Genomic DNA, 23,139 nt, shown 5'->3' with positions numbered 1-23,139 from the left:
GGTTAATCAAGTAATGTTAAATTATAAATCAGCAGTCAGGCCTTTCCCTGCGTGCTGCACTGTGGAAAAGAAGGTGTCAGAGGTATGGTTGTTGTGCCACCTTCATCTGCAGCGCCACTGAGAGCAATAGAAGACTCAGAAGAAGGCGTTCTGTTAAGGCACTGGTCAATACGGGAAGAAAATTAACACCAACAGCAAGAGGGATTCATTCTGCAAGAAGGAACCGAAATGCTGAGCACACTGGCGTCCGCAGGCTGGGTTGTACCGCAGCTCCACGGACACGTGTGAAGCTCACGATTATCTAATGGGATTCAATATGGCGGCACAAGGGAGCTGGAGGTGGACCAACTTGCTACAGGAGTATCCTCCAACAGAGCAGCAGAGGTTTACAGCGACATTAGTAGAGACTTATTATTCTAATCAAAAAAATAATAAACCATTCAAACCCAATTTTAACCTGATAAATGCTGGCGATTTCACTGCCGTGCTGCAGTTATTTGTAGCGCCTGCACAGAAGAGCAGTTCCCAGTCGCTCTCACCACTACGACACACCCTACTGTGCAGCCCCTGTCGCTCGTCTACAGAGCTGCTGGGCCAACAGGACCTGCCCTGACTCTGCAGTGGCACCTGCTTCTGCGTGGGCACTGCCGCACAGAATACCACCTGAGGGAGGCCGACACCGAGAGCTGCCATGTCCCCTCGCCAGGCTGCAATCACTACTGGCCCACCAGGTGTCCGATTCCTTCCGCAGGAGACACTGCACCGTTATAACAAAGCACAGGGCTTTCTGATCACTACTGCCACGCACACACGTGTGCGATTACTTCGGCAGAGGGGACACTGCACACCCAGCGAAGAACAGGGTCACATTTGTACTGGTGGGGTAGAGAAAGGACACGAGGATTTGCGTGTCCATTTGTAGCTGATCCTTTGGAAGTCTTTATTAGACCACAGTTAGACTCGAGGCCTTTTGCTTGAGGGATTTTAATTCTTATCTTTGAATCTTTACGACTGCTGCACCACGGCTGTGCAAACGGGCACTGGGCAGACGTTTGAAAGAAGGACCCCATCTGCCTTCGGCACAAGCAGCAGCGAAACGATAATGGGGCTCATGACATAAAACCGCAGGCTGACCATGGCTGAAGGAGATGTTTCTCAGCAGAAGGAAAGGCCCGAGGTTTAAAGACGAAGGTCATTCCACACACCAACTGCCCCAGCGGAAATATAAAGACATTTAAAAACGGGAAGTTTAACTGTAGATGTGATAAAAGAAAAATTTGAACAGGCGCATTGACAGTTCATTGCAAAAGTATTTAGAGCTTTATGAGGGTGCCCCTATTTACCTATTTACTTTATTGTTCGGTTTTTTGCTTTGAATGCATTGAGTGGGTTGTGTACATAGATATTAACGTGTACATCAAAGTGCCGTGACTGCAAGCTTTAAAGCAAAAAATGTTATAAAACTGGGCAAAGGACCAAATTGTTTTGCAAGACAGTGTATGAACAAATAGCAGCACAAGAACGTGCTCCTTGGAGCCTGTTCACAGCACATCTGCTGCAAGAAAGCGCGTTTTTCACAACCCGGGGTGAAAACCTTCTCTGCATTTTTAGGGACCTCCTAAATTATCACCGTGTTCCCCTAGGGGTTCGGCTGCTCCTGGCGTAAAACTAGCAAATTAGGATGACATATAAGATTAACAAAAAAACATACAATGAGGAACAGAAAGACATCAGGGCTGAACAATAAATACAGAGCCCTTCCTGGGAATAAGTCACTACTGCCACCCCAGACATGTGGGATTACAACCACAGAGAGGAACCTGCACACAGATGGCAAAGCCCAGGGCTTTCAGGTCACTACTGTCACACCAGACTTGTGATTTCTTCCTCAGAGATGACACTGTACAGTTATAGCAAAGCCCGGAGCTTTCTGATCACAGCTGCCACACCTGACGGGTATGATTTCTTCCACAGAGTACTGCTAGCAAAGCCCAGGGCTTCCTGTTCAATACTGCCACATCACATGTGTGCGATTTCTTCCACAGAGAGGAACCTGCACACAGATAGCAAAGCAGAGGGCTTTCAGATCGCAACTGTCACACCAGACGTGCGATTTCTTCTGCAGAGAGGACACTGTACAGAGATATCAAAGCCCATGGCTTTCTGGTCATAACTGCCACACCAGATGTGCGCAATTTCGTCAACAGAGAAGAACCTGCACAGAGATAGCAAAGCCCACAGCTTTCCTACTGCAGGCCTTTAAAATGGAGGCAGAGGGTGTGTGCTTTGCCCCAACGGACGCTCACCAACGCCCCTCGCGGCGAGAAGGGGAGGGGGGGGGGTTGTAACAGAGCAAATGACACATGAATAAAAAAGGAACTAGCACACTCCCCGTTGACATTTAAACCAAGACAAATCTTTAGTCTCCTCTGGGGCGAGAATCTAGAGGATAGATTCTTAGCCGTGCTGGTAATGTGGCTATAAAGCCCGTGTCACACATCCTGCAGTCTACAGTCCAATTACTTTCCTACCTGGCGGCTGCAGGATAGCACCTCGAGCTCACGGCACAGCAGTCCCAACTGCTGCTCCAACTTCGTCTTCGTTTTCTTGTTATGCCTCTTGTGAGCCGGAGGAAATGTAAGCTGAGCAGCCGCTCCACTGCGGCATCACAATCACAGTTGAAAGCAAATGGACATGGACATCTTTCTGCTTTGTACTTGTCAGAGCTGACCGGGCCCCACGTATCTGAACTCCTAATGTGACAAGTGGAGAGGCCACGCCTCCCTGAAAGTGAGCCTACAGGTACGTCAGGAGGCTCTCTGTTGGGGGGGGGAGCATACGGCTCGGTATGTGGCATCACATGGAGACACAGAGGGCTGGTAGCTAAAAGCATGGCAAGCCCAATTCAGCTGGACCTCCACCAGCCCTTCAGGTAAATTGTGAACACGTGCAACGAAACCTCAACAAAAACGTTCTCCGATCCTGTATCCTGGGAATCTTGAAGCGCCGGCCGGCGTACAACCCTGTTACTTAACTTCTCCCTGTACGAGCCTGTGACTGGGCACTGGTGCAGCTTCACCTATGGTTTTCAATTCTGTCCTCCCAGTGCCATCGCAACGTCAAACCAGAGGAGACCGAACCTCGCTGTGGATTACGCAGATTAGCAGCGGGGAAGCCTTTCACATTTGGGATGTTCTTCTGCCCCTGCTTTTGTGCCAAACTGCAACCTTCACACTGGAAGAGAGGGTGAAGGAGCTACACCCGCATCTGCCTGCACAGGGGAGTTTGCCTAAACGCCTCGTCAGCACAGCGCCTGGGGGACCCAGTGGCAAATCATTAGCCGTCAAGAGATTTTAGGAGCTCGTTCTACAGCAAAGGTCAAGGCCGTTTCAGAGGAAAGAAGGCCTCCGCTGTGTCCAGGAAGAACGCGGCACTGGGTCAAACCAGGCTTCCACGTCCCTCTCTACAACAAGGCCAGGTTTCAGGTGGCGTCTTTTACGAGCAATAAAGCAAAGCACCGAAAGCCAGCGCTGAGGTCCGGAGCTGGATGGGGGCTCTGGACTTGACTCCTTCTGTGGTTCCTGAAGAAGTCGGTTAATTTACTCGAAATCCCTTAACCTTAACGACACACCTTGTTAAGAACTGCACAGAGGGTGGTGGAGGAGGTGGGGGGGGGTGGAAAGGGGGGTTACCGGTACAAAACTCAGTAGAGCCAAAGAAAAGTCCATTTCATCTTGGAAGCAATTAAAATCCGAGACAGCCAGCGCAGGCGTTTGCTGAGCCTGCACGGAAAATGCAAATCAAACGGGGTCTGTTCTGTTCTGAGCTAAAAATAAAACAGGCCATCTCTGGCAAGAGCCGGAGCAGGAGCACGGAGAGGAGCAGCGCTTGAAAATCGCCAATGCCTTATCACCCCCGAAGACGGCGGAGCGAGTCCCGGATGCACGGCTACATAGTCCGGGAGACGAGCAGGGATAATTGGCCGGAAAGGCCAACAGGATAACTTCTAGGGAAGGGCGGGTTTTGTTTTTGTTTTCCCCTGCCGGCGGCGAGCGCCCCGTGACACGAGCCTGCGGACGGCCGCTTCCAAGAGGTGACTGCTGGGTGACTAACACCTCGGGCGTAAAAAGGCTGCTGCCGGAGTCTGTGCCGATTCATCGGCTCTCCGTGGGCGGATGGGGAAGGAAGTGACTCACCTAGGAACTCCTCACTCACCCTCCCCTTTCAATTTTTACTCTCGTCTCTCGGCCCTGTCGACAGCAGAGCTATCATCTCGGTGACATTCAAGACTCCGGAAGTGACTGGGTCAGATCAAGATGACCCAGCACGAATGAATAACAATGCAGGGAGGGGAGAAATCGGTGCTATTCCATCATTTCGACCCCCATCCCAAAAAACAACCCCCCCCCCCCCACCGTCTTCAGCCAATGGCGCATGATCTACCGTCTCCAGAGGCCCATCACATGAGGGACACTGGGATAAACAGAAGACGGCGCTCCGTATAAAAGAACACCCACTCACCCTACAGCAAGCACGGCTCTGACTGACCAGAGGCCAGCGAGCTCGTTCGACCTGATCCCGGCTCTTGGAACCGGCCTCCCTGCCGTTATCCAGCAAGGAAAGCAAATCCGAAGCGGATCTGGCTGCTCCACAGCTGTAGCCTCTCACCCATCCTGCAGCATGCATGTGTGCGTCTCGTTCCTCAGGCAGGCCGTCCCAACGCAGACCACCCCTCACGGGCACTTTCAGCAGGGAGGGGGGGAGGTCAAGTCCACAGCAGGACCGAGATGCTGGGCCGTATCGTCCAGTTATAGCTCGGCCTTTCCCATACCGAAGCCGAGATCGGCGGTGCCCCACCCCGGTGCTGCAGGGACCAGTCGAGTTCTTCACTACAGCCACACTGACAGCAGGTTTCTGTCCGGGACAGACCGGTAAATGTGCTTTGACCTCTCAAAAAGAATTGCTCTGTAATATGTCACCGTTGCCAACCCTGTAACGATTTCCGAGCGTCACTACTGTCCGTGATTCAGGTGCGTTGACTGAATCGCAAAGAACTAGACTTCTGCATTTGATTCCTGGGGCGCTAATTGAGGGGAGTCCGGATGTTCTCGTGTTCACCTGGGTGTCCTCCAGGTGCACCAGTTTCCTCCCACAGTCCAAAGACATACGGGCAAATTAATTGATTTCTGGGAAAACTGGCCCCAGTGTGAGCATGTGCTTGTCTGTGTACCCCGAGACGGACTGGTGTCCTGTTGCATGCTGGGATAGGCTCCGGCTCATCCACGACCAAGTACTGCATAAAGCAGTTAGAAAATGATTGGTTGGGTGGAGCACCACAGAAGGAAAAACTACTGTCCGATACAGTGTCAGTACCACCTCTGTCTGTTCCGTCATCAGCTAGGAAGAGCTGTCCAGTCAGAGATAACGGCCATCAGGCTGTGGACAGGCTGCCTAAACTGTCCCCCCTGAAGGAGGAGATCATTTGAGAGGAGAGTCAACAGATCAATTAAATCATCAATTAGCACTGGAGACGTAGAGCTCAGCTGGAATAAAAACCAGCAGACCCTCTTCCACCAGGACCAAGGCTGGGAAGCGCAGGACTAGAGATCTGCTGCATTTATCTCGGACATTTAGTTTCAGCCAGTTGATTTTCGCCCCCCCCAGTGACATACCGGTCTAACACTCTACAGCAAGCCAAGCAGAATCCACAGCACTACGTGCAGAGAATTCAGTCTTATTTAAAAAAAACTAGAGTTACTGCCAAACAGAAGGCTTTTATCTCAGTTTCACGGGATTTGGGTTTGCACTTTGGGATCTGAAAAGATTCTCATAATCTCAAGAAAACGAAGTCAGAAAACGGCTTACAAAACGCCGCCGGTTTCAGACGCTTCAGAACCGTGAGCGAAGGTTTCTGCTTTTTTACTTGTTCCCTTTTCAGCTGTCCACCTTTTTTTCAACACAGAGGGGAAGAGAGCAAAACGAGAGGGGCCAGAACACTCACGCCAAGTCACATCAGGAAGGCCAGAAAAGACAGGAGGTGGTTAAGACTTACAATAAGGGAGAAAAGCCCGCCACTTTCACCAATCAAAGACAGCCTGCATCTCCCTGGGAGGTGGAAGGACACCAGCGCACCCCAGGAAAAAACCCATGAGGCTTTGAGCTGGGGGGGGGGACATGCAGACTCCACTAAGACGGACCTCAAAAGGGCCCAGGAGCCATCACATTTAAGCACCACACCACAGTGATGCCCTGAACAAGCAAGCCGTTCGCGAGGTTGGGGGCACTAATGAACCGGAAGCGTTTGGGTTCAGGTGGTCCGTAATCAGGCCGTCCGTATTCAAAACCCAAAGCTTTCCTCAGCCCCTTGAGCCCCACATAAATGAGACCCTGTGACACGGGGCTGGATATCTGCACAGGAAAAGAACATCAGGAGAGTCACAGGTGAGAGAAGCTATTTAGCCCATATGGCATGTTTGGCAGTTAGTAGCCAACTGATCTAAGGACCCATCCAGGTCCTTCCTGAAGGAAAACAGGATATGGGCTAAAACCATATGGCTGGGCAGCTTGTTCCACCACCACGTAAAGACATACCTTCTGCCCTCAGGTTTAAATGCTGTTCCCTGCAGTTTCCACTGGTGTCCCCCCATTCATATTTCACCGCTCAAAGCAGAGAACTCAGACATCAGGGAGATGACAAGCTGCTCGTTGGCAAGGCGTGCACTGCACAGGTTTTAAAACTGAAAGTGATTTCACACCCACCCATCAGGGTGCCGAGGACGGTGTAAAAAAACAAAATGGCTAAAACGGGTTAAAGAATTAACTAAAGGGGGGACAAGGTGTCTGAGGAACGACGCTGACAGGACCACAGAAAGCAACAGCTCGTCTACGCCCTAAACCACAACCGGCTGAATGTCACGATTCCCAAGCGACTCCTTCCACCTCCTGTAAACAGAACAGCAGGCAGAGCACACCCGAGGGGATGAGCCAACTGTCCGGAGGAGGTTACGCGCACAGAAAGCACTGAACCGGGGGAGCCAACTGCACATCTCCACCCTCTCTGCGCAGCCAACTTGCCCTCAGAAAAGCTCCAAACGAGGGGAGCCCATGCAGCCCGGTTGACCACGAGTGGATGATTCGCCTGGGGATCTGCTTCTGCAGCTTCTTGAAGGAAGCCAGGGAATCAGCTGCAACGCCAAGGCTGGGCCGCCTGCTCCCCACTCCCCCCACCCTTCTTGTAAAGGGACCCCTCTGGACCTCGGGGGTAGGTGCTCTTAGCGAGTTAAGAGTGTGATCTGAGCCCCTGACAGATTGCACAAGGCCCAGAGAAGTGTGGGGGCCCATTAGTTTCTGTACACGAGAGCGGGCACACACCAGTGGGACAGCACTGCACTTTTCCGGGGAGAGAACATTCACCGACCAAATAAAACCCTTCCAGCCCTGTGCGAGTCACTGAGGCAGACACGTGCTTCGGGTGCTCACTGTATTTCCTAGTTCCGCTAGTGCGGACCACAGCACGGCAACCGCAATAAGGGGTTAATTATTAAATATTCCACACCGCTCCATCACCAACCTCAATCAATAAGAAAAATCTTAACGTCCCATTTCCCACCAAAACCGTCCAACACCCGGAACCACCAGCAGAATCTGGAATTCTGAGGCGGAACCAGAACCCCGTTATTATAAACCGCAGAAGTTTCCTGAAAATGTCTTTTTTTTCCCCCTTTCCTTTCCAGCCAACGCGTCGCCTGCTGGGACACCTGGGATTATCCCCTAGGTGCCACCGCTGCATCGATTAAAAATGAAAAAAGATGCTACAGAACAGGGGGAAATAAAACTCCTAACAAGCAGCCAAACTTTTTTTTTAAAAGTGCTCAATGGTTAATTTCGGAAAGAGGGTGTGTGAGCTTCGGTCGCGAGAAAGGGATTAAGAAATAATTAGGGAAGGTAGGTGCACGGTGTCAGTGCTGGGTGACTGAGCTATTCCCCGTGCAAAGGCGTGTCCTGGGAGAGAATTACGATACCGTTACCTCTTGGAGAGGTCCATCAGAACCCCGGAGAATATTTTCTCGCCGAGCCGGAACGAAACCACCAGGGCATCGTCGATGATGTGGTCCAGCGAGACCCGGACCTCGGAGCCGGGGATGAGGTGGGCGAGGCAGTCGGGCCGGATCAGGACCGAGTCTCCCCCGGCCCCCGTGGGCTTCGGCTCGGGCTCGCTTTCCGGGGGCTCCGCGTCACGCTGCTGACCGGGCGCACGCAGGTCCGTGGGATCGGGAGGCAGCCGAGGAGCTGAATCCGCCACAGGCGACGCCGGAGCCTGGACCGGATCGTGGCCGACAACGGCCGCCTGCGGTGGCTTTCGCCCCTCGTCGGTTCCGAGCGGCTCCTCGGTCTCGGCAACCGGGTCCATCTTGACGCACCCGGCGTTATCGGCACACGGCGGGGCATCGCCGGAGCAGGACTCGGACCCCGCCACTTCAGCGCCGCCTTCGAGGGCGGGCTGCGGTCCCGTCAGTGGCTCTGTGGGGGCTTGGGTTTCGCCCCCAGTCTCAGTCGGTTCGGTCGGGTCCGGTTCGGGGCGGTGCTGCAGGTGCTCGTCGGTACCGTGGAAATCCCCCGGAGCACGCGGGGGGCTCGCCAGCTCAGGCTGCGCGTCTGCTGCAGGGTCCGAGCCGGGCGCCCGCGGTGAATCCGGGCTGGGACCTGGAGGAGAACAGGCGTGGGAACTGTGGCTGCTGACCTCGTTCGCCGCCTCCACGCTCGGGGCTGACCCCGACTCCCCGCTTTCCGCGTCGCTGCTGGGGTCCCCCGCGCTCTCCGGGTCCGGTTCGGGGTCTGTGGAGGCGGTCGCGGCTCCTGCCTCGCCTTCCCCGAGCCTCCCCGTTGCATTTTGTTCGCCTCCCGCAAGAGCAGCGAGCGCCTTCCCCGCGGCCTCTCGGTCCGGCCTGCCCTGTGCCTCGGCGGTCACCGGGCTGCATTCCTGAGCGGCATCCCCGTCCTCGGGCAGGAGCGCCAGGTTCATCCCTGGGGCACGCTCCTCGCTGGCCTCGGCCTCGAGTGGGGCCTGCGCCAGGGCAGGCTGCACTATCTCCGGCTCGGGCTCCGCTCCGTCCCCCGCTGTTGTCGTTGATGCCGCAGCAGCTCCAGGCTCCGCAGCCACGGCCGCCATTTTCTTTCCGCTTTTCCAGCCAGCGCTCGGCCTTCTCTCACAGATAGGGCTTAGGCCCGCCCACCGGGCCCTGCAGGCACTTGGGATTGGCCGACAAACTACAAACCTGTCTCTGTTTGGCTCTTGCCCACGTCTATCAAGTCCGGGCTCTCGAAATCCGCCCTATCATTGGATAGACCTTTTGTCAATAAATTTGAGCCTTTATTGTCAAAGAATTGGGGGTTTAATGTGCGAATGGTGCCGCAGGGGGCGACATCTACATGAAGAACAGGAGTATTATCTCTATTTGGAAATATTGACGTGGTGTGCTTACTATGAGTATTCTTTTCGCGAGAGTTATCTTGTAAAATCCCGATGTTGTCTCTTGATTTTTCGTCACGGTGTGTGAGCATTGTTAATGTGCAACTATAGCTAACTTTTTTTTTGCGACGATGTGAGCGCGCAGCATGTCCCGTGTAAGTCAGTAGGGGTGCGATCCCCCGTGATAACGAAATTTGTGCTGAGTTCTGCCTTTTTTTTCCCTCGAGGTAATTAACATTATGGAGCGTCTCCATACAGTATAGTTTTAGCGCTCACAGACCCCAAACTCACCCCGACGACACTCCAGGGCCGAGCGCAGGTTTCCTTTTCCACTACCCGTCAGTGCCTTATGTCCCCACAACGTCAAGTGAAAATCATTGTGAAATAATCATTACAAAAAAAAATGCACACCGCCTTTAAGGCAGACATCAGAATTGCCCCTAGAACTAACTCGTTGTTGCTGCTGCTGCTGTTCCGTGTTCATGTATTTGGTGTTTCCTCAATGTCTTTGCATTGGAGCATACATGCAAATAAGCATTTCATCGCACTTGTGCATATGACAGTAAACTGAACTGAACACTGAACGGATGGATCTTTTCAGACAGACTGCAAGTACCGAATACATTTCACCCCCGCCGAACAGCAGGGTACGGGGATCACAGAGCCCGGTTTTCCATCTTCCAAACAAAGGAGAGAAGGTATCCAAAAATGAACAAAACCCAAACACAAAACACTACGCTGTCTTGGTGTCATTGATACCTTTCAGTGACAGCTGGCAGGGCTCATTCCACATCAGAGAACACCAAAAGCGAGACGTTTCTACATACATCGATTGTTTTTCATTTTGCTTTGATATGTTTCGGGTTTTTAGTGGAGCTCAAGTAATATTGTATCTCCATCATATACGCATGAAAGACATGCTGTGGATCTCCCGCCGCGTATGACTTCATCGGGTGAGAGGCGCTGCTGACGCAGTGGCTGGGAAACCGGCGGGAAGCCGTTCCTCTCTCCCTGGGTGTGTACCACCCGAGTCTGCCCTCTCCCAGCGGGGTGGGCTCCCAGCGCTAGCCCGCGGGCACCACGTGGCCGCACCTGGAGGAAGTACCTTGCCCGGCCCACTTGGTCCTGTACAAAGCCGCCGCACTGAGGGCCTGAGCAGAGGTTACTGTAGCTTCTCAGACCGTGAAGTGGTAAAAACGGGGATGATGATAACAATTCCTTACACTTATATAGCGCTCTTCTGGACGCTCCACTCAAAGCGCTTTACAGGTAATGGGAACTCCCCTCCACCACCACCAGTGTGCAGCCCCACCTGGATGATGCGACGGCAGCCATAGTGCGCCAGAACGCTCCCCACACACCAGCTCAGAGCACAGAGCAGAGTGATGACCACAGTGATGAATCGCTAAAAACACTTGGAATGCTATCACTGTGTTTGGGAACGCAGATTTCATATCTTTGTTGAGTGTTTACTTCTTTGGGGAGCAGATGAGACAGTATTTTTATGTCACAAACAAAATGCCAAAGAGACGGCTGAAATAAACACGTTCTTCTGTCTCACTGACGACAGTGTCCAGTAAGCAACTGAAAAACTCCACTTTAAACTTTTCCTCTCCAATTCTCCTTTCTGTTCTTTGCGTTTCTCGCTACCCGACTTACATTTCTGGATCGCTTTCGTGTTGCACACTACCGAACACAGCTTAGCTGAATGTCAGCTTGTCTGTGGCTCAGTCTTGCAGAGGAGCAGGTCGCGTTATTCAATTCGACATATTTTGGAATGAACGCGCCAATGACCAATTGCAAATCATCCGCAAAGCCGTGTTTTTCAATAGAACATTGTGTTTTACTTTAAAATATGCGAGACTAATAGTGCTATTGGATAATACACCGCGTTCCTGACATACGAACTCTCGTTCGTTTATTTTACGGATGGTGTTTTCTAAAAAAACACTGTCATTTTAATGACGTTAGCAACGGGCCTCCCTCAGATCTGGGCCCGGGTGCACTTGCACCCATTGCACCGCCCGTCGCGATTAATGGGTCACATCACGGCTGCGACAGTGAGCTCATCTGGCCTGGTATTCTTTTCTCTCCCACTAGGGGGCTCTGTCGATACAGTTTTGTGTTACGTCGTTATCATCACATTGATACCTTTCAATGACTGCTATCCAGTGCTGGGTCACGGGGCAGCCGGAGCCTATCACGGCAAGCAACGAGCACAAGGCAGGATACACCCTGGGCTGGACGCCAGTCCATGACAGGGCACACACACAGACACACAGACACACACACACTCACCCCAGGGCCAAGAACCTAAATCATCCACAAGCCATCTTTGTTCTGTTGGACAAAGACAGAGTAAGGCACCTGGAGGAAACCCACGCAAACACGAGGAGAACATGCAAACTCCACACAGATAGCACCCCATGAAAGGAGCCCAGGGCTCCAGCCTACAGGCACTAAAGCTCACCACTGCGCCACCATGCCGCCCGAGTTCGATAAAAAAAATCAAATGAAATACAAACCTGAAGCTTTTACAGTTACCAGATAAAAAACTGGAACTGGCCATCGGCGCTATATAGCGAGTTTTATGTTCTCAGTCTCTTATAATTTGAGAAGTCTGATTTTCAGACCACTCTGCGATGTTAAAGCGTGCTGAAGTGTTTTCGATCTGGTCAATTATATTTCGCGACCCCAGCTTGCCTCGCGATATAAGACACACAGAACTCAGACCACATCCCGGGCCGGCCTAGTTCGCCCTTTCCACCCAGCGCGAATGTGTTTCACCCGGCCAGGCGCTTGCATCATCTCGGTCGGGACTGTAAACTCATAAAACCGGAGTCAAGGCCGGTTCTCGCGTGTGTCCTCGACAGCAGCTGTAAAACACGCCGAGTAAAACTCGCCCCCCTCCGTCCGTGAGACTCCGCGCGGCTCTGGTCTTCCGGACAAGACCGATACCGAAGATTTGCCAGATATCGCTTCATGCAGCAATCACTGCATGTATTTAAAACCATCCTGTTAAAAAAAACACTTATCTCACGCTTCTTTATGAATAACTGCCTTAAATTTAAAAGCTGAAAGCAAAACGAAGAAAATCCCAGTTAGTAATTCAACAGCAGAATACATTGTGCCATTGGGACAAAATGCATACATGCGTCTAAGCACAAAAACAAGTAACTTGTTCAGCATATTTGCATAATAAGGAAAAATTAGATGTTAAAATCAGACCTTATGTTTGTCCCGCTGCGATGAGGAAGTAAACCATTCCGCGTTGTGGTCCTATTAACATGCAACGTTTAAAGTCTTGAATTTCTTCCTACACTGGTCCTGCACATTGCGCCCTGGCACGATGATACTGCCAGGAGTCCCGGACTGTTCTCTCAGCCCCCGGTCGGGGAAAACTCGCGGTGTGCTGATTTTAATTCCAGGTGAGCTGAATACAAACGGTATATTCAGAGCTCTGGGACAGAGTTCACTCTAAAGGGAGTGAGACAAGGCAAGAGCGCCCATCAGAGTCCTGTACTGCCCGTCTCTAGACCATACCAGCAACCATACCAGCAACATGGCCAGCTGTTTAACTGGGGGCCGGGGATCGCTGCCTCGGACAAAAGTGGCAGACAATTTCACAGATGGTTCGGGATGTCTTCGGTAGGTTACCGAACCGGACAATTCGGGACCAAAGACCAGCAGATTAACTGGGTAATCTAGGCCAATATCCCCACTGGTATGGGGATACAGGAACTGCAATATTCCAGTGACGGGTACACAGCCCTAACCTTTGCTCCAGCACTTAAAACGCCTAAAAAAACCGACCTCCGAAGATGTCGCTACGCTGCAAGCTGCTTTTTCACCAAGCCGTGAATTGTGAGCGGGGGCTAGTCGGGAAGTGTGTGTGTGTGTGTGTGTGTGGGGTGGGGGTTAATTATTGGAGAGGAATAAAACAAATTGGGCCTCGCTTTTAGGATTCGGAGGTTTCGTAACCGCGGATCCAAAGACTACGGCGGCCGTGCAGGACGTCGTCTGCGACCCGCCTTTAGCCTTGAAGACACCCTCACCGTGTCAATGAGTAACAGAGCGGGAGGAGCCGGGCTGTTTTACAACAAGATGGGGGCCACTGACCTCTGAGCCGTGCGCACACAATCCGCCAAGACAGCCTCTATTTATGTTCGGTCAAGGAGATCTTGCACACGAAGCACACACAGAGAAGGGTATAGTGTTATATACCAAACTATGTTTTTCCAGATGATGTTTCCCACTGTACAGGGCAACTTCAAGACCACAGTGTGTAATAGCCTCCCTGGGGGTCAGATAGCGCCCTCAGATTTGCACCACCCCCCCCCCTCTGATCTAAGTGATTGGGTTGATCTCATTATCTGGAGAAAAAGTCAAGGGCAGCACAGTGGAAGAGTGGTTAGCATTGGTTCCTCACAGCATCTTCAAGTCCTCAAATTCCTTCAATTCTGCACCTGGGGTGCTGTCTGTGTGGAGTCTGTATGTTCTCCTCGTGTTCGTGTGGGTGTCCTCCAGGTGCTTCAGTTTGCTCCCACAGTCCAGAGACATGCTGGCCTGTTCATTGCCTTCTGGGAAAATCGGCCCAGGTGTACTTGTATCCGTCTGTCCTGTCAAGGGTGTGTCCTGCCCTGTGCCTGTTGCTTCCGGCTCCTCTGTTGCTTCCGGCTCCTCTACTGGATAAAGTGGTTAGAAATTGGATGGGTGGACCTCTTGCGAATCTCTCCGTTGTGCAAAACTACTGTGCAGTGACAGTGCTAGTGCCCCCTGTGTGTGTTCATCATTGACTGATCAGTAAGGAAGACTGGTAAGCCGTGCACACTCCACGCAGACAGACGCCCAAGGCTGGAATAGAACCTGGAACCCCACAGCTGTGAGGCAGCAGCCCTAACCTCCTCATCATCGCAGCACCCCTCTGCAGTGCTGCCATTGAAAATAAAAGAAAAAACAGTATCTGAAAGGGTTACTGTATTCCTATCTGACCTGCCTCTTACTGTCCTGCACGTGAGAATTCATGCTAGTTTTTTAAATCAAGGCCAGCCTGTCCAGGGGGTGAATCGGTCTGGGGCCCCTGAGAGTAGCTCCAGGGACTGACTTGTGCTGCATCAGTTAGTTTGCTGGGATTTGTCTTTGGGAAAATGGCAGTGGCTCATCTATTTCATATTCCTAAATCATTAACCCATAGCAGATGTGCAACTGAGCCCGGCATTTTATGATGCCTCTGTCTTGATCGTGACGAAATCTACTTCCCCCCTGCCAGCTTCTCCGGTGACTGACACTGAGGTTAGTGACCGTCGCTGGTCACCCCTGAAGCCGTGCCAGAGACCTGGTGCCTCCATAAAACTTTATAGCGTGACGGGGGGGTGCAGCCAGAGAAGGTATTTAAAGAGGGAGAAACGCTGCCTCTGTACCTGTCCGCTTCCTGCCACCTCTCACCTCCCTCGAACCCGCAGCACTGAAGTCATGGCCTTCACGGGCAAGTATGAGATTGAGAGCCAGGAGAACTATGATGACTTCCTCAAGCACATCGGTAAGAGCCTGCTTGTCTGTCTGCCTGCCTGCCTCTGTCTCTCCACCAGATTGTCCCTCTTTGCCAGTCTGCCTATCTGGTGCTCTGCCTGTCTCACTACCAGTCTGTCTGTCTGTCTGCCTGCCTATGTCTCTCCGCCAGATTGTCCCTCTTTGCCAGTCTGCCTGCCTGTCTCACTGCCAGTCTGCCTGCCTGTCTGTCTGTCTGCTTGCCTGCCTGCCTGTCTGCCTGCCTGCCAGTCTGTTTAATTGCCAGACCGTCTGTTTTCCCCATCTGCCTGTCTCTCTGCTTGCCTGTCTATCTCTTGCATCTCATAGCCTCAACAGTGTGTCACCCGGAGAAACACTGTGCTCTCTGTATATTTCTATAGTTTTAATTCAGTGCAGTCATTTGTCTCTCTCCAGACTTTGTGCAAAACAACAGGCAATAAGCAAGAGGAGGCCATTCTGCCCACCTGGAAGAGACAGAACCCAACCTGATGTTGGAGTTCAATCCAGATTTGCAAATTCGTAAAGCGTGTGACAGTACAACAGTACAAATTGAATCAAAGCATGCCAAGTGTCAGCAATAGAGTCCCATCCTGGGTTCAGTTCTGGACCTGGGGTGCTGTCTGTGTGGAGTTTGTATGTTCTTCCCATGTTTGCATGGGTTTCCTCCCACAGTCCAAAGCCACACTGGTAGATTAATTGGCTTCTGGTTAAATTGTTTCTGGTGTGAGTGTGTGTTTGTGTCTGCTCTGTGTTAGACTGGCATCCCGCCTTGCCTGTGAGGATAGGCTCCGGCTCCCCATGACCCTGAATGGGATAAAGAGGTTATTGTAAGTGATGTAATTTGAAATCATGATAACGGTGGTAATTAAAAGAAATTCCGGTTGGGTGTCGAAAGCCAAAAGCCAGATAATGCGGAGAGCTTTCCGAAAGAGCGACATCAGAGGCATTCCTGAACGTCCCCCGCTTTTCCCTCGGCCTCAGGCATCCCCGAGGACATCATCGAGAAGGGGCGCAACTTCAAGATCGTCACGGAGGTGGAGCAGAACGGGAACGAGTTCACCTGGTCGCAGGTGTACCCTACCAAGACCATGAGCAACAGGTTCGTCCTTGACAAGGAGTGCGAGATGGAGACCATGGCCGGCAAGAAGTTCAAGGTGAGTCGCGTCCCGTTCGGAAAAAGCAAACACTTCCGGCCCTTCTGCTTCCTCTCCGGGCAGGAAACTCCCGCTGGGGTTAACGCTGCAGCTCGGACTTCCTGTCCCGGTTATGTGTTACCGCACTGAAGAAGACAGAGTTCGAAACGTTGGTTCCTGTGGGACGCCTCTTAGTCCGATCAGGGTCTTTGAGACTGTAGGACACTCGCAAGAAACTCCATTCTTAGTTTCGTGAGTGCGGGACAGGCCTCCGGTTCTGAATACAGCATCTGCTCTCCCACTGACTTTAGATTTCAAATGAGAGTTTTGTGTGTCGCCTTATTCAAATGTTTAAACATGTATGTATTTATATTTTTATGCATGTGTGAAGCGGGACTGGGGATTGGTGTTGGGGGGGGCTGGCCAGTTGTGGGGACCCTGAGCGGCCGCCCCCTTTGAGACAGCCCTGACTCCCAGGCTCCTCTGCGTCTAACAGACCTGCGCCAATCCCTCTCTCCACCAGGCCACGGTCACCATGGAGGGCGGGAAGATCTCCGTCCGCTTCCCCAACTACCACCACACGGCCGAGGTCAGCGGGGACAAACTGGTCGAGGTGAGTCCTTCTGCCTGCCCCACAGGCTCCTGATTGGCCGGTCAACCTCTGGGTGATGGACGGTGACCTCTGACCTCTTGTCTTGGGCCGAAGAGGGTAGCAGATTGAGGGGAGCCAGGCTGCACGATGTATCGTTTAGGGAGGGTGATAATGGGGCGACACATTGGCACAGTCGGTAGCATTGCTGCCTCACAGCACTGGGACCCTGGATTCAATTCCAGACCTGAGGTGTGGAGTTCTCCCCGTGTTTGTGTGGGTCCCCCCTAGGTGCTCGAGTTTCCTCCCACAGCCCAAAGATATGCTGGGGAGTTAATTAGCTTCTGAGAAAATGTGGCCCCGGCACGTGTGAGTGTCTGTGTGCCCTGTGATGAACTGGTGTCCCATCCTGGCTGTACCTGGCCTTGAGCCCATTGCTTGCTGGGTTAGGCTCCCTCTCCCCCATGATCCTGAATTGGAAGAAGTGGTTGGATGGAGGTTATGAACGGACCAGGACTGTGTCAAAGACGTGGGGTACAGAGCCCCCCCTTCCAGCTGTAACCCTAGTCTCTCTAACACAGGGCCCGGGCTGTGTGATCAGGGCAGCAGAAAGATAATTAGAAATCTGTAATGATAGTTCATTCTTGGTGTAGTAACACGCCTTGCAGCTACAGCAGGGACACAGCCTTGGTGGAGAAGCTTGTGGTTTGTTCCAGCCTGGGTCCCCTGAGCCAGGAAAGTACAGAGCTCATGTGGGCATCCCCCCTGCGAGGTCGTCTCCTCCAGTGGCAGTACTCTGGCCTAGCTTGGTACATGATGCACGAAACACAGTGATATCACGGTAAAAGCTGAGATGAAGTGGCATGCTTCCTGCAGGAAGGAAGTAGCTCGCAAAATTAGTTCAGGTGGGGAGCTGCGTCAGCATGCATAGGCTGGAAAGGAACAAGTAAAAGGTTTATTCCAGGCTGAAAAGAGAAGAAAGAAAACACAACGTTTTGGCTGTGGAGCCTTCCTTTTGCTATAGGAGTAAAGAAACCCTACTTTGAGAACACAGACGGAGAGATCAGTGTGATCATGGCCGTCAGAGGTGAAATGAGAAACGATGGGCTTGGAGAGATCTTTAATCTTCGCAGCCCTAACACGTCCTCTGAAGCGTCTCCTTCCTGTTTCCCCAATGTAGACGGCTGGGCATTTACTGCAAGAGATACAGTCAATGAGTTTGCTGGAGGTACAGGAGGTTGCCTGTGCGATCTGGAATTGTCCTGAGGGGCCTCGAATGAGTGTGGTGTTAGATACGTACTTGCAGATGAGACAGCGAGCTCTGTTGCAGGGCTCCACAGCCGAAACGTTGTGTTTTCTTTCTTCTCTTTTCAGCATGGAATAAACCTATCACTCGTCCGCTTGCAAAATTAGAAACTTATTGCTAACTACACTGTAATTCTGTGTAATTATTGCTACAATCACCACCATCACCTCCCCAAAATGACTTGTCTCAGTTGCTTAGTTTTCACATCCTAGGTGTCTTCTGCCAAAAAAAAAAAACAGACGTGTTTTCTTCTTCTCGCTGGTCAAAGTGAGAAATTAAAACATACAAATAAAACAAGCTGGAAGAGGGACTGCTCGTTCACAAGCTCTGTCGCTGTCCGTTCCTCCTCTCCAGTGCTCCACCGCCAGTGGGGCCAAGGGTACGGTCACGATGAAGAGGATCAGCAAGAGGATCTAACACCTCCTGCGCCCCCCCCCGCCGCCGCCACTGCAAACCCCAGACTGCAAGAAAAGCTGGAGAAGACCATCAGGAAGGGCACTGCCAAGAGAGGCATCCATTCCGTTTAGGTGATAGTATCTGATTGATCCCAGACTCCCGGCCAGCTGTTTTCTGAAAGAAGCCAGGTTAAACAACCACGGCTGAGCTTCTTGATTCACACCCCCACTACCCTTTGCGTAAAGACACGCCTCCTGTCCCAAATTCATTCAAATTCCCATAACTCCCACCCCCCCAAAAAAAACAAAAAACAGTCCAGCTAACTTGTTGAGGACGTCATGTAGTAAAACTTAACCTTCCAAAGCATTTCATAAAGCTGCTGCTGAAATGTCAATTCTTAAGTTGCTGGCAGTAGACAGGCAAGGGAATGTGTGTATTGGAATTGGGGACTGGCTATTATATAGAAAGCAGACAGGACAGACAGGGGTGGATGCTCTGACTGGGGTGGTGGAATTAATGGGTTACCACAGGCTAACATACAGTATATCCAGGGTGTAAATTATGTGCAGAAGAGCCGATGCCTTTGCCTCGCCTGCACTCTTACCTTCTCACCATGTGTAAAGATGAGCTCCCTGTGGTCAGTGTGGGAAATAAAAGGATGGCTTTCCTCCAGCATTTTCTGGTACCTGTGTGCTCATTGCCTCTTGCGTGAGACCTCAGCTCAGGGCTATAGTGTGCTGAAACACCGCGCGCCTCGGAGACAGGGTGTGAAGCTCACAAGACGCAGTCTGTGAGGAGCGTGCACAATGAGACGGAAGGGAAAAGCACAGAAGCCCTCTTTCCTCATCAGCTTTCCTAACACAGGCTCCGCAGCAGTGCTGAAGCGGAACTTCCTGTTGCTTTTCTTCCAGCAAGAACGTCTCAGCTCTGCGAGGTTAGCTCTTCCAAACATCACGAAGATAACAATCCCAGCCCCGGGGCTTTTAAAGCTCCCCTCAGAAGATTTTCACTGAGATCAACAACTTTGTTCGACTGATGCTCACATTTACTAGCACACGGTAGGGGCCAGTTACCATAAACTTTTAAATGCATTTTTTTCAGGTGAATTGAGCTCTTGTCCCGCTAAATAAAGATAAGAATCCAAACCCCCAGCCAACGTACTGCACACTTTTCACCTCCGCCCGACAGCCGATTGAAATTCATGGGGAGAGCGCCTCCTTTGAATTGTGGGTAATAACAGCGCCCCTCAGACGTCTGTCCATATAACTGTGTTCTTTGGGCCAAGGGCCGTCCTGCAGAACCAGTTGAAAATGTGGGGAAACACAAAATAACGCTGATATAAAAATCATAATAGGCTAACAAATGGTACTTAAAACTCCTGTTGTGAGAAGGAACATCATTGCGCTGTTTCCCATTAGTTCAAATATAGTCATAGTCCACATACCGGTTTCCTCTCTTCTTGTCGACTCGAGGGGTGCAGTAACGCTAATAAACCACAAGAGGGAGCACACACCTCTTGGTTTAGCACGGTTCTGACTTCGGAGATGGCTTGAGGTGTCTTGGATTCTCGGGCGGATTGAAGTCGTTACTGGGGAAAAAAATAGCAGGCTTTATCACGTGAAACGTGGCCTAAAAACTGGGATTGCTCAAAATTTTTTATAAAATGGTGAATAGTTTAACTTCTGATTGCCTTGCCTGCTCTTTTTATCCGGAAAGATGCTAAATACGAGAGGACTTCTGAATTTCGTGTAGAATGAAAGAAATCAGTCATGCATTCATATGTTTCACAGATGAAGGACTGCAGTACTCACTCCAGGCACGTCATTACGTTGTGCAGTTTTCAATAAATTATAGTTAGTAGCCCTCGATCTCTATTGCTAATCCTTTTTTTCACTGCACATACATGCCTTGCAAAAGAGTTGCCCAGTTTTCATATTGTGTTGATTCATTGGCATGGCACTTTGACGAAGCAATATTTGTTATAAACAAAAAGTATCCAGACGCTCCGCTGCGGCACGCCTAAATTAATTCAGGTGCACTACCTTAATGTACCACGCCATCAGCGGAGCGGCTTCTGTGTGCAGTATTGAGATGGGTCACATGACTGCAGGTGAAATACACCTGTCTCTGTGAGCGGCAAGCAAAAATTTAAACATGAAGTCCTAGGAGTTTTCAAAACAAACCAGGGATAAAGTTGTATAAAGGCAGAGATCCGGAGGATATGAAAACATTCCAATGTATCACTAACATCTTTTTGAGAGTGGCCAGTCGTTAAGAGCCAGAAGGGACCCAGACTCTGCCTAGATCAAGCTGGGGCAACAACCTGAATACCCTGTCCCAATCGACAGATTTGTTTTTCTTGACCTTTGCTGTAATTTATCCCAATCTTAGACGTCTTCGGAACATTGAAGTTATAATTACAGTTTTAAATTTCACAGTGGGGCGCTCACCCTGCAGTCTGTGTGGGCACTAATGCACCAGTATAGTAACAGGGACGGTATACTGTAAAAAAGACGCCATCCTTCTGATGAGACATAAAACCGAGGTCCTGACTCTTTGTGGTCATTAAAAATCCCAGGGCGTTGCTCGAAAAGAGTAGGGGTGTTGACCCAGTGTGCTGTCCAAATTTCCCCCTGACCTTTACCAATCATGGCCTCCTAATAATCTCCAGCTATGAACTGAGAGCTGGTGTGACGTGAGAGTACTGGTGCTCTATGGCTGCAGCCACATCATCCAGGTGGTTGTGGTGGGGAGTCCCCATTACTTGTAAAGTAACAAGTGCCTTATAAAGCACTTTTAAAATCGTTATATAAGTCTAAGAATTATTATTATAAAGAATTGACTCTTGTTTTCTCAGTGTAAAGTGCTCTTCATTGTAATTTCCCCTGGCGTCCTCTCTTTGGCGTTCCACTGTAGATTCCAATGAGGCTAAAAAACGCTACCCAAAAAATAAATCTTAATTTACGTTTTTTCCTTCATCATGGTTTACATCTGCATCCACAAAATGAACGCAGCCCCATGGCAGAGAGCCTAACCCTACATATCCCCTACGACCCAGCCTCACCCCGCACAGACGGAACAATAGTTCCGATTGTTATCCCCCGTCTCTTCCTCTAACTGCTAAACAAACCATTAAAACGCCATTACGCTGGCGGGGGCCGGCGAAGACAGACTTTCCCCCAACAACAGCGGGGGCAGGGGGAGTCCAATTACTGCTCGCCTGTAGCCGGGGGAACGGTTTCCGGTGGTCGCGAGGGGCCGAGAGACGCCGAACTGGACCATTGAGATCGGGGAGCGTCTCGCTTCACGGCTCGGAAACTGATAAAAAAGACAAATATTAGTCCTGACCGGTGGCGACTTCCGTGGTTAAAATAATCTGGAATCCCTACCCGCCCCCCTCCTCTTTCTCCGTGACCAGCTGCTGACAAATACACGAGGACGGAGACAAAAGAGGGCATTTTGCGATTTCGTGCTTTTTGTTTTTACACAAACACAATTCCTCCTTCATTCGCCGTTCCCCAAGGATCGCTGTGAAGCACACATTGTAGGAAGCCCCGTGTTGTATGGGGGCCTTTCTTCGGTGCCCTATCCTCACCACTGTGAGCTATGCAGTATGAAATTCCCCGATCGTTGGGCTATTCATGAAAGTCTCAAAGATGGCCTGTGTTGTAGTGCGCTCTTCCCCAGCTCCCACAAGGAGCTGTGCTGTAATGCGATTTGTGCATTACACAAGTGCAGGAGTCATCAGACTGGGGCCTGTTACCCTAATTAAAGAGCTTTTTTTAGCCTCAAGCCCTGCGACATCCATTTAATTCCAGCTGCGCCTTTAACTATCCTTCCGAAGGGAAACAAAACAATGGGCTTAATTGGATAGCTGGATGGAGGTCTTGACTTGATCTCCTAAAATCTTAAAGTTACTTTGACCCCTGAAGAAGGCTCCACCGCCTGAAAAGTTGTCTCTTTTCTTCTTTCAGCATGGAATAAACCTCTACTTGTTCCTTTGCAGCCTACGCATGCTGACGCAGCTACCACATAAGGAGGGCCTTTTGTTTTCAGGCATGTTCTCAATCGTTCAGTGTACTTGTGTGCTTTATGTAAGCCAACTCGGCTTAAAAACCTTAGATGAGGCCAGCCGCTTTCCAAATAATAATAGCTTACACTTATATAGCACTTTTCTGGACACTCCACTCAAAGCTCTTTACAGGTAATGGGGACTCCCCTCCACCACCACCAGTGTGCAGCCCCTCTGGATGCTGCTCCAGTACCCTCCCCACACACCAGCTCTCAGTGGGGAGGAGAGCAGAGTGATGAAGCCAGTTCATAGATGGGGATTATTAGGAGGCCATGATTAGTAAGGGCCAATGGGAAATTGTGTTACACCCCTACTCTTTTCAACAAACGCCCTGGTATTTTTAAAGACCAGAGAGTCAGAACCTAGGTTTTACGTCTCATCCGTAGGACGGCACCTGTTCTTACAGTAGTGTCCCCGTCACTATACTGGGGCATTAGGACCCACACAGACCACAGGGTGAGCACCCCCTACTGGCCCCACTAACACCTCTTCCAGCAGCAGCCTTAGTTTTCCCAGGAGGTCTCTCATCCAGGTACTGACCAGGCTCACACCTGCTGGGCTTCAGTGAGGCTGCCAGTTGTGAGTTGCAGAGTGATATGGCTGCTGGCAAAGGCAAGTAGTCACAGGTGACCCTGGACCCTAACC

The 23,139-nt window shown here is 51.0% G+C and overlaps 2 protein-coding genes across 2 annotated transcripts in view; one reads left to right on the top strand and one right to left on the bottom strand.

The window, feature by feature from the left end:
* The window catches only part of pwwp2a (PWWP domain containing 2A), a 35,759-nt gene extending 26,257 nt beyond the window's left edge, over window positions 1–9,502 (bottom strand). The window contains exon 1 of the mRNA XM_069196022.1: window positions 8,028–9,502. Within this exon, the coding sequence (XP_069052123.1) occupies window positions 8,028–9,169 (1,142 nt within the window). The 5' untranslated portion in view covers window positions 9,170–9,502. The remainder of the gene's footprint in view (window positions 1–8,027) is intronic.
* A 5,370-nt stretch (window positions 9,503–14,872) lies between these two features.
* fabp6 (fatty acid binding protein 6, ileal (gastrotropin)) lies at window positions 14,873–19,060 on the top strand. Its single transcript, XM_015349305.2, has 4 exons — window positions 14,873–15,008; window positions 15,980–16,152; window positions 16,655–16,744; window positions 18,381–19,060. The coding sequence occupies exons 1-4, from the start codon at window positions 14,942–14,944 to the stop codon at window positions 18,441–18,443; spliced, it is 393 nt and encodes a 130-aa protein (XP_015204791.2). The 5' UTR covers window positions 14,873–14,941; the 3' UTR covers window positions 18,444–19,060.
* Window positions 19,061–23,139: the final 4,079 nt, after the last annotated feature.

The sequence above is a fragment of the Lepisosteus oculatus genome, chromosome 11, assembly GCF_040954835.1.
Source record: "Lepisosteus oculatus isolate fLepOcu1 chromosome 11, fLepOcu1.hap2, whole genome shotgun sequence".
NCBI classification, from domain to species: Eukaryota; Metazoa; Chordata; class Actinopteri; order Semionotiformes; family Lepisosteidae; genus Lepisosteus; species Lepisosteus oculatus.
The sequence above is the reverse complement of the archived record's forward strand: the minus strand, read 5'-3'. Positions and strand labels throughout refer to the sequence as shown.

Coding starts and splice junctions, on each gene's coding strand:
- fabp6 (XM_015349305.2), top strand. CDS start 14,942: ATGGCCTTCACGGGCAAGTATGAGATTGAGAGCCAGGAGAACTATGAT. Junction 15,009..15,979: donor TGACTTCCTCAAGCACATCG/GTAAGAGCCTGC, acceptor CCTCGGCCTCAG/GCATCCCCGAGGACATCATC. Junction 16,153..16,654: donor TGGCCGGCAAGAAGTTCAAG/GTGAGTCGCGTC, acceptor TCTCTCCACCAG/GCCACGGTCACCATGGAGGG.